We start from the raw sequence: 11147 nt of genomic DNA on the forward strand, positions 1-11147 counted from the left end.
AAAACAAAACGAGACATGGAACTATGCAAAAGCAACACTTTGTTCATTAATACTTTACATTGGAACAGAGTATAGAGAAGGTGAGGGTAGTTTTCATTTAAAAACAGAAGCGTACCATCCCTCTGGAGACACTAGCTACAGAGCCAACTGCTACTCAAGGATCTAGCACCAACTGCTGCTGGAGGAGGGGGTCTACTGATCCCAGTGAGTGCATGCACAGGAAGACAAAGAACACAACTGAAACCCAAGCAAACAGGTTTTTTACATTTTTCTTTATGCAAGTATAAACCTCCAAAATAAGGTAATTAACAGACTCAACTTTTGACTTTAAGGTCTGCCCACCTGCCAACTTCCAAAAGGTAAATTAAGCACGTGTACCCTCCAGCTGCCCAACAAAAAGCTTGCTTCCAGTGCAAGATAGGCCAGGTCCTTAGCCCTATTACAATAGTAATAACTTAGTGAGAAGAGTTTGGCTTTTCTGTCCCTCCATGTGCTGCTACCGCTCAGAGGTCAGCTCAGTTTCATAGCCCTCAGTTCTCATGTCATTGAGGCCCAGCTCCTCATTCTGTGCAAACGTGCGCTCGTAGTGCTCCACTTTTAGCTCTGGATCTTCCTCTGGAGCATAGACATTCTTTGGTTCAAAGAAAGAAAGAACGGTTAGTTGTGCTTTGGTATGGTCAGAGCCTAGCACACTTACATGCACTGCTCTTCTCCAGCAAGTTTCAGCCAAAGGATCACAGAGCATTTTACAGATAATAGTTGAGCCTTACCCTCCTTTTTAGGAAGGCAAGGGTCAGCCCCTTTAGAAGTGAGTTGTGAGGCAGAGAGATCAAGTGACTTGCCCAAGCTCCAACAAGTCAATAGCAGACAGAAACAGACCCTGGGCTCTTAATTCTCAGCCCCCTGAACAACCAGGCATCTGATTTTTTCCTACCACCACCACCTGGATCACCTCCTAGAATGGAGCTGACAGAAGTTAAGGTACATGGAGGTGAAAAACCAATTCTCTTCCCATCTCAGGTCACCCCCAAAGTGGTTCCTTGGTTGTTTTGAATAGCATTGGGTGGGGAGTGCATCTGTGGATTACTACATTCAGAAGACCCTAAAGCAAAGTCTCATCATAAGTGCTCAATACTCTACCTGAAGGTAGCTGTTCCCTGCAGGATCATCCAGAATGAAGTGAGCCTCCATGTGACCCTCCATAATCTGAGGAAATGGAGACAGATTAACAGCCAGGACCCCACATGCTCCATTTGAGCAGTGATCAATCAAACCTAAAATCCAAGTCCCTGCTGCATCTTGCAGGTTGTCATCATCACACGCAACCTTGCAAAGAATGCTACCTCCGGAGCTACAGACACCTTATACACCATTCTAAGAATGTGCAGTGCTCTACAGACAGCTAGAACATTTCCTGTGTATAACAGCATTCACTCGAGACAGGACATGCTTCAGGTGAGGAGGCTTAGAGCTGGACAGAGTTCCAGGCATAGGAAGCAGCAAAGCACTGATGTCATGCTATCTAGTCCCTGTTCATATTGTGAACAGCTGCAACATTTGAAGGTTTGAGTAGGCTGGTGCAACAAGTGAAGAGTTTGTGTCCCAGCTCCGTTATCCAGGATGTTCAGGAAACACACCACAAGCCAATGACAATCTGCAAATAGAAGTGCAGCTTCTCACAGCTGTCCACACTGGATAGTATGGCTAATATGGCTGTGCCTTGATCTCCCAGCATGCAATGCTTCATCTTGACCCCCCATCAGCTGAATCATTGCATGCTGGCAGACAGAGCCAAAGCCCTATTACATTACTCTTCTGAACACTGATTACTAGAATACTAGTACAGCCAGTGATGTGATCTATGTCCATGATGTATATAGTTATATGTACTAGATTTGGCGATCCTATGGCACAGAGGTGCCACAGAGCATTAGCTCTAAGTACATGGACAGCTTGTCCCTTTTGGCCTGGAATGTGTTGCAGCATGGCAAGTTTGTCTCATTTCAGTGACAGGAAAGCTCTGCCCAACACTTAGTTGGCCAGAGGAGGGATATTAAACATCTTTAGTCTAGTTTGTGTGATGGTCTGAGGTCAGGGCAAGCTTCAGGGTTACGGCCTTCATTGGGTGTAAGCATGTTGTGTTGGGGATGCTCCCTGCCTAACGATATACGGTGCAACATCAGTGGTCCTGAAGGAGTCACAAGCCCCCTCCCTGCAGAAGGCTTATAGCGTGGCTACACAGGACATTGGTGGAAGGTGGGAACTGAACAGGATGGCAGCATAAGGAGGGAAAACTTACATGCCTGCAGAGATTCCACAAAGTTACACACTTCAGACTTGCAGCAATGCTGCCAAAGAACACATCTGACCAGGTCAGTCATTTGCCAGGTTCAGTGTGAATAGGACACCAAAACTACTAACCTGATACACCTTCCTGCCAAACTCTTGGAGCTTCTCCACTCTGCTTGGAGTAGAGCTGTCCCCCAGAGTGAAGGGGTTTTTCATAATCTGCAACAGAAAACAGGCTCCTTCACATTCTGCCACACTGAGTTACTATTGCAGAATACTTCGTGGTACCTGCATGTGAGCCACGCCCAGCCTGGCCCAGGGCATTTGGGGAGCCCTGGGAAGTCACTAGTTAATAGGAGTTGGCAGCCTGCTATGATAGCATGCTGCTCTAGGCAACCCATAAGAGGCTTTTGAAACCTCGTTTCCTTTAGACACAAAAAGCTTGTTCCTATCTTTACATCAGTCAAGGGGAAGTCTTCAGCTCAGCGGAGTGTCTTAAGAATCAACATCTACAGTGAAGAGGCCCTGTACAGAGTGAGCTGGAACCAATGTGCTGAGATCTCTTTAGCTCCTAGATCAGGTTCTAAAGGCAGAGGGACACTGTCCGTTCCATCTACTATGACCTCAGAATCCCACTTCTACAGCCCGCCTTCCTGTGGGCATCAGTGCACCAGAACAGAGCAGGCATTAAGCTATGCCACATATTAGAGCTGCCCTCAGTTGTTCAGATGGAGAGAGGCTGGGATGGCAGCACATCCAGAGTCTAAGAAGGGAGTGATTGATGCTGCTCCCAAGTAACCCTCTGATAGATGCACTGACTAGCTCAGGGGAGCAGGGTCTACAAGAACAGTTGCTGTGAAACATGGAGAAGGGGAGGGAGGAAGAGGAATTCTGGAAGGACAACCCACCTCTCCCCAGAAGAGCATGAAAGCCACTGTGACTGGCTGACGTGCTCCCCCTCTCCAGGCAGGGCGAGTGAAGTCTGCAGCATAACATGAATGACTGTTCAGTGGTGCTGCGCACTTGCACTACATACCCAAGTCTACAGGAAGCTACAGGTTCTCAGCATTTAGAGTCAGTTCATTGGCAGGGGAGTGTCCTATGCATCCCAAATGCAGCTACAGGTACAAACCTCAGCTAAACAGGAGCTTAATATACACCACTCACCAGATCTCGGATATCTTTCAGCAGGCCCTCCAGAGTGGTGAATTTCCCCCCCAGCGCTCCCATGCCAAGCTCGAACTCCAGCTCTGGAATCTCCACGCTACATGTCTCTGACTGCAGAGAGACACATGGTATGCTTATTTCCAGGTCATCCAAAATGGTGATGTGCTAGAGAGCAGCTTCCGTCTGAGGGATTCAGAGGTGCAGAGCCAAGACCACAGAAAGTCTATGGTGAGCTGGGAATAAATCCCAGAAGCCCCAACTAGACCCCACTTCCTTCATCAGTAGGGCCAAATTGAGAGAAGAGGTTCCAAGAAGTAGCCACACACATATTTAGAGATTTCCTTCAGATATCTGAAGGAAGAGATTACCTTTAGTATATCTCTTGTCATGTCTGAAGGGTCTGTAACATGAAGGGTGATCCTGGTACCCAGTGGTTCTATTGCTCCTCCAGATTTAACCTAGAAACAATCTGTTAGAGTTAGTTTACAAGTGACAAAGCATTCAGAATACTTTAATCCTCTTGCCACTACAGTGTGCTTTAAAAGTTGATGTGTATGTCTTGCATCTAAGACTCTGCATTGGGCCAGCCAGATCTAGAGTCATTTAGGGTCAGTACCTCAACCTTAGGTTTAGGACAGATTTTGGGGGATAGAAGAGTTAGTCATCCAAGTCAGCTACTTAGTGAATTAACATGTTACAGCTGCAGGTATTTGTTCCAATGCTAGCCACTCAGCTGCTGTGGTCTTACCCACCCGAGTTGCTACAAAAGACATTTAACAAACCCCCATCTCCCCCAGTCTCCTCTGTCCGATATGTAATCCAGGAAGTCAGATTATGATCAGGAGTGGGGTGCAGGTAGGGGACAGACAGAAAAGTCCATCCCTTTGGAGAGCACAGGAGAAGGCTGGCATGTTCTGAAGAAGCCATGGTCAGGTTTGCAGCTCACCTCATTCGTCCTGTGCCCACAGGCCTCGCAGTTTGTAGCCATGATGACCACTTCCTTGAAGTGTGGAATTTCTGGGACAGACTGTTAGGGAAGTTTGCCTGAAATAAGAAACCTCCAAGACAAAGAACTTCTGTCTTCCTTACACAGGACTAAGCTACTTCCCAGCCCTGTCACGACAGGAGGCAACTTTGTTCAAAAGAGCAGTTGAAGGAGATTTGCATGTCAATGCCAACGCAGGTGCTGAGCACCAATTCAGAGAGTCATGTTCACAGGCACCAATAGGTTTCCAGCCTTTTGTTCCTATTTAATGAGATCATCCATTGGGATTCAAACATGAGCTTGTTTCCAAGCCATAAGTAGCTCTTAGATAGGTCTCCAGAGTCACAGGCTTTGCTATCCTGGGTCAGACATTTAAGCCTCTCTCTGGCAGAATACAGAGCCATAAAGCACCAGGCCTGTGCACAATACTGATCACCCCCCGCTCTACTCAGCAGGAAAAAGCCAGCTTGTACTGTCACACCATCCCATCAGAAGGATACGCACTAGCTTCATGTTAGTATTGGCTGGGGCATTACATTCCGGACAGTTTGTGTTGAACTGCAACACCTGCAATACAAGAACAAACTGAAGGGTCTGATCTGTTGCACTATGGGCACTTACTTGTCTAAAGACAGATACCAAAGACTACTGTAACCAGGAGCAATACATGAATTTAGCTTCCATCTCAATACTTATGATCCGGATCACTGTAGCTTGGAAAAAATTAGTCCAGCAAATGGGGCAGTTTAGGTATCGGTATCCCTATGTGTGCGCATATGTTCCTCAGAGCAATCAGAACACAGCTGCAATCCAGTTAGAGAGCTCCAGGTGGCCAACCAGGAACATTACTCACTTCATTCCTCAGATCCTCCACAGAGTCAGCTGAGTTCTCATCAGTCTCCTCTGCCTGAAACAGCATAGAGGCCAATATCAGTATGTCAACTCAGAGGCTCAGATAATTATACCTCATACATCTTCCCATTCATGGATCTCTGAACAGACTCTTTGGGACAGGGTGGAAGAGAAGAATGCCTCTGCTACTCAGCAGCATCCCCTCTGGCATATAAAGGAGGACACAGAGAGCACCTGAATATAGGCCACAGAGGGCAGGAATAAGGGAAGAACTAACATACACCTGCCAGGCCTCCCCTCACTTCTGACTTTAAGACACCTTCCCCACCCAGACATAATACCTCCAGGCCAAGCATAGCATCCTGCTGGGCAGTCCTACTGTAATGAGTAACCACAAGAGCGTCATCTTTCTGCGGCGCACGAGGATTCTCCACAAAGCTATTACCTGAAGGGTCGTCTATGATCTGACAGAGGGAAGTATAAGGAAAGTCTTCAGGAATCCTCCTTGTTTTGCCCCCAAAGAGTGGGGCAGATGCACTTCCCCACCCTCCTGCTAATACTTACAAAGGTGAAAGAAGAATCCACTTCCTTCAGCTGCTTGAGTTTGACAATAAACTCATCTATTTTTCCTGCCACACATTTGTCTGCTGCCTGTGAAAGGAGAGATACTCAAGATCAGATCGGATCTTTGGTACCAGCCTAGACCTTCAGATAGGCCTGTCACAGGCACACAATGCCAAGCCAAGAAGCGTTCTCAGCTTGTCATCTAGTAGGGGATGTGCAACTGTGATAGTTACAGAATTTGTAGATAAGTGTAATCCGTAAGCGGACATCTGTTTTGAGATTACCTTCTTAAAGCACCTTACCCTGCGGACTGGCTGATCCTGCTCCAGGCCAGCGACAGCTCTGTCAATTATTCCCTCGATTGTGGTAAGAGCTTGATAGAGGGAGAAAGCACACTTAATTACAGTATTAAGTACACTAGAGCAATGTTGTTAATCTTCTAAATTTATCATCCCTAGCCCACCAGTCCTTCCTAAAACTATTCATTCCCACAGATGGGAAAACAAGAACTCTTAAGAGCTCCTGCTTTTTGGCCTGGTATTTCTAGTCTCTTCCCTACTCAGACAGCACTATCCAGCTGCAGATTCACCATGCACATGTCAGTGGACAGAAGCCCAGACCTCCAACAGAAGAAGCTGCTGCAGCCTACATGAGAAGCATTCATGAAGGAAGAGGCGCCTCAGGGCTAGGCTGAGGCACCATCTCCAGGACACTGCAGGATCAGGGGGAGCTAGCTTTCCATGCTAGACACTGACTAGCAGCAGGATAAATTGGGGTCCAGAGTACAAGACAGTAATACCACAGAGCCTAACTCTATCCACCTCCATCCATCATCCAGTCAATCATCTCAGTAAAGCTGTACTGGTGTGAATCAGTTTATGCCCCAAGATCCAAACCCTGGTCTAGGGTAGGTCATACTCAGATACAGGGTAGCAGTCTATTCCAGTAGCCAAAAGTTGTTGCTATACCAACACCTCTGCTAAGTTGCTACCAGCCACCCCAAGCCACACGCGAGCTCAGATTACATACCTACCTCCTTTCTGAGAAAAAGCAGGAATTTCAAAGTCTAGCTCTGGGATTCTAGCCGTGGCACAATCTGTCTTCACTACTTCCCTATTCATATCCTGGACAGAACATCGTATAGGAAAGATTAAAAACAAAGTTACAACAGGCCAGGAACCCTACACATGCTAAGCAAATAAGAATGAATTCAACCCTGAGAAGCACATTGAGAACATAGTGGTAGCATCCCCCCCACTAGAAGATCATTCGCACAAAGAGCCAGTGAAACCAATGTTTCCACTCACTGTTTCCCTGAGCTGCCTCTCCCACCAGTTATCTGCCCATATACTTAAGTTCATAAACTGGAAGTTACACTTCAGTGGTGGCCACCTTAACCACCCCCCCCCCAATCTCCTCTGCCCACCTTGTAAGTGCAGATACATCAAAGCATCAATGAACCTGACAAAAACCACCATCTTTTCTGACGATAGATGCCACGCATCAGGGCAAACACTGATCCACTGGCTCTCCCTTCCTCAAGTACTCACAACGTCTCCACAAAACAGCTTGTTTTAGCATGCTGTGCGGACATCTTACACCAAAGTACTCCCCAGAGAGTCAGCATCCCATTTACGAGCAGCTGATAGTGCCTCATTAAATGTTAGTTACTTTACAGTAGTCAGAGAAGCAGCATTTCTGCCATATTATACTCTGAGGACAGCTGTGCTTTATCCACAAGTATTGACAGTCCTAGGGTCCTGGTTAGAACTTGCTTACCTACATTCCATCCCTTTCAACCCGCACTATAGTTTCAGTTAGGATGCACAGGCACCAAACGTGGTCTTCAGAGATGCAGACAGCCCAGGATCAGCCACTAAATTTCAACAGGCAGTGGAAGCGTAACCTGTGCTTATTCAGTGGGGCACTCCTTCCCCCCTCAGTGGCTGGGCAATACATAGGTTGATGAACCTGCTACAGCCTTGACTAGGAGAAGTGGGTCTACTAGCTCAGGCAGTCGGTGTTCAGGCTTTCATAGCATGAGGCCCCAGATTCAGTCTCCGCTATCAACAATATACTCAGGGGCTTCCTATTACATCACAAGTGCTGGACGCTTAAAGTCAGGCCATTGGTATCCCCCAAGCGGAGGCTTTTGACAGCTTTGCTGGTTTTCAACCATTAGGCTTTGACTGATCCAGACAAGGCCAGTAAGCGGCAGGCGACAACTCAGCGACCTCAGAACTGCCGCCCAGCACCGGCGGTGTAGTGCTGGGGCTCTACACACCACCGGCTCTGGACCCGCCCCCTCCACCCTCCCAGAGGGGCCGAGGCGGGGGGGGGGAGGGGGGCTGGCTCACCTGCCGTGCAGTAACGGCGAGGGTGTAGCGCACCCCCTGCTCCTGGATCCGCCCCGCCGACTGGATCTCGCTGTTGGACCAAGCACAGCTGCCGCAGGCAAAGGAGCTGACGATGATCTCTCTGAAGAAGGGGATCTTGGTGAGCAGCAGCCGCGTCACCCCCTGGAAGAGCAAAGCCAAGGGAACATGGACCCGGCGGGGCGGGTGCCCCCCACACGCCCCGCCCCCCCACGGGACTCCTGTACCCCCCCCCGGCCCCCGCCCCCGCCCCCGCCCCCCACGCGGGGCGGCCCCTCCCCGCCCTCACGCTGCGGTAGCAGCTCATGCAGAGGGACTCGATCTCGTCCGGCTGCTGCTCCTCGTCCTCGGCGCTGAGGGGCCGGAACAAGGGGCCGCCCCGCACGGGCTCCAGCGCCCCGATCGCCGACATGCTGCTCCGCTTCCGCCCCCTCGCCGCCCTCTGACCCGGAACTTCCTTGGCGGGCCACGCCCCCTCCTTTGAAATGGGGGCAGCGGGCCTCGTGGGGCGGGAGGAACGCCTCCGCGAGGTCACGTGACGCAGGGCTACTCCCACACAGGCTTCAGGGTCGGGCGAAGGCCTCAGGCTGGCACGGGGGGGGGGTGGCAGGAGGCTGGGGGAGCGCGCACGTGTCACCCACCGACGCACAGAAATGATCTGGGGAAAGGGGTGAACAGGGAGGCGGCAAAGTTGGCAGATGATGCAAAATCGCTCAAGAGAGTTAAGTCCAAAGCTGACTGCAAAGGGGTCTCGCAAACCCGGACCACAGGGCAACACAGTGGCGGAGGAAAACCAATGTTGCTAAAGGCAAAGCAATGCACACTGGGAAACACGATCCCAACCCTACCTAGAAAATTGATGGGGGCCTAAATTAGCAGGTACCACTCAAGAAAGAGATCTTGGAGTCACTCTGGATAGTCCTCTGAAAACATCCGCTCAATGTGCACCAGTAGTCAAAAAAGCGAACAGAATGCTAGCAACCACTCGGAAAGGGATAGCTAGTAAGACAGAAAATATCACACTACCACTATATAAATTCCTAGTATATCCACACTTTGAATACTGCATGCAGCCCCCATCTCAAAAAAGTTATATTTGAATCAGAAAAAGTACAGCAATGGCCAACAAAAATGCTTAGGTGTATGGAACAGCTTCCATATAAGGAGAGATTAAAAAGACTAGGTCTGTTCATCTTAGAAATGAGACAAATAAGGGGCGATATGATAGAGGTCTATAAAATCATGAGTGGTGTGGAGAACATGAATAAGGAAGTGTTATTTTCTCATAACACTGGAACCAGGACTCACCCAATGAAATTAATAGGCAGTAGGTTTAAAACATGAGGAATTGTTTCACACAACTCACAGTAAACCTACGGAACTCATTGCCAGGAGACGTTATGAAGACCAAATGTATAATTGGATTCAAAAAAGAATGAGATAAATTCATGAAGAATAGGTCCATCAATGGCCATTAGCCAAAATGCTCAGGGACATAACCCCATGTTCCAGGTGTCCATAAGCCTTTGATGCCAGAAGCTGGGTCTGGACAACTGGAGATAGCTCACTCAGCAAATTGCCCTGTTCTGTTCATTCCATCTGAAGCATCTGGCCCTGGCCACTGTCAGAATACAGGACACTGGGCTAGATGGACCAGTATGGCCATTCTTATGTTCTTGTGTTATACCAATTGCCCTGATGCTGAGCTGGGTTTTGAAGCCCAGATATCTAGCACAGAATAGTAGAGAGAGACAAAGCAATGTGACTCCTACATAGCCTTTAACAGTTTACACATTGTGATAATGTATTCATTGTGCAATTTCAACAGAAAAAAAAGGAAAAACCAACTCCAAAGAAATCTAACAACATGTAACTTTATTGAAGCAGATTTGACAGTCGTTTAAATTGCAGGGGAAGAAACTATAAAACTGATATAGCAAATGGCCTCTCAATACTGTTGTGGCGGTGACTTACAACATCCAAACACCTGAATTCCCATTGATTGTTCCACAAAAAATGCTGTGACTATAGAGAGGGATATTTTATATATACACAGAATGTGCTAGGAAAGGGTTAACACTGTGGCGTAACCTACATAGGATACAGTACACTAGCAGCTTGTACTATTCATTCTAGTAACACACTGGAGATTGTTAAAGTCTAGAAGTCCAGCTTCAAGAGTTTAAAAATAATTCAACATTTCAACTCTGTATTAATCCAAAGATATACAGTATGGACCAGATTCTGGACTGTGTACTCCCACTGACTAGTACTTACTCACCTGAGTAGTCTCACTGAAGTCAATGTGAGTAAGTTTTATAAAACTGGGCCATATATCTAAATGTATATTTATATACATATATACATATATAGTGTATGCTATAGGTCAGAGGTTCTCAAATTGTGGGTCAGGGCCAAAGCTGGTGTTAGACTTGCTGGGGCCTAGGGCCGAGCCAAAGCCAAAGCCCGTGCCCCACCACCCGGGGCTGAAGCCGAAGCCTGAGCCCACCCACCCAGGGCCAAAACCCGAGGGGCTATGGTTACATGCCTCCTGCCCAGGTCATAAATCCTTGGGCTTCAGCTTTGCCCCCTTCCCCTAGCCTGGGGTGGCAGGGCTGGGGTGGACTCAGGCTTCAGTCCCCCCTCCTGGGGTTGTGTAGTAATTTTTGTTGTCAGAAGGGGGGTCATGGTGCAATGAAGGTTGAGAATCACTGCTTTAGGTAATTACAGGTGTGATACTTATTCCCTCTTTCCTGCTGCTGAGATAAGCACTCTGACCATTTGGCTTTCAAAACACTGCAGCAAAGATGGTTTGTGGAATTATTTTAGTAAAATTGCATGATTCGATAAAAAGAAAAGGAGGACTTGTGGCACCTTAGAGACTAACAAATTGATTTGAGCATAAGCTCTTGTGC

The 11147-nt window shown here is 48.0% G+C and overlaps 1 protein-coding gene across 3 annotated transcripts; it reads right to left on the reverse strand.

Annotated features, from left to right (window-relative positions):
• Nucleotides 1–253: 253 nt before the first annotated feature.
• Nucleotides 254–8684, reverse strand: ZPR1 (ZPR1 zinc finger). 3 transcript variants are annotated; one of them, XM_038380840.2, is made up of 14 exons: nucleotides 8522–8684; nucleotides 8215–8376; nucleotides 6891–6981; nucleotides 6160–6230; nucleotides 5858–5944; nucleotides 5635–5757; nucleotides 5295–5348; nucleotides 4942–5008; nucleotides 4403–4473; nucleotides 3825–3914; nucleotides 3457–3567; nucleotides 2422–2508; nucleotides 1141–1206; nucleotides 254–631 (listed from the first exon to the last, which is right to left on the reverse strand). In XM_038380840.2, the coding sequence occupies exons 1-14, from the start codon at nucleotides 8642–8644 to the stop codon at nucleotides 497–499; spliced, it is 1338 nt and encodes a 445-aa protein (XP_038236768.1). In that variant the 5' UTR covers nucleotides 8645–8684; the 3' UTR covers nucleotides 254–496. The 3 variants fall into 3 exon arrangements, with proteins under 3 accessions (XP_038236768.1, XP_043356746.1, XP_043356745.1); XM_043500811.1 differs by having other exon boundaries at nucleotides 8215–8335; nucleotides 8522–8532; XM_043500810.1 differs by lacking the exon at nucleotides 6891–6981 and having other exon boundaries at nucleotides 8215–8335; nucleotides 8522–8679.
• Nucleotides 8685–11147: the final 2463 nt, after the last annotated feature.

Source organism: Dermochelys coriacea, chromosome 22 (genome assembly GCF_009764565.3).
Source record: "Dermochelys coriacea isolate rDerCor1 chromosome 22, rDerCor1.pri.v4, whole genome shotgun sequence".
In the NCBI taxonomy this organism is placed as follows: domain Eukaryota; kingdom Metazoa; phylum Chordata; order Testudines; family Dermochelyidae; genus Dermochelys; species Dermochelys coriacea.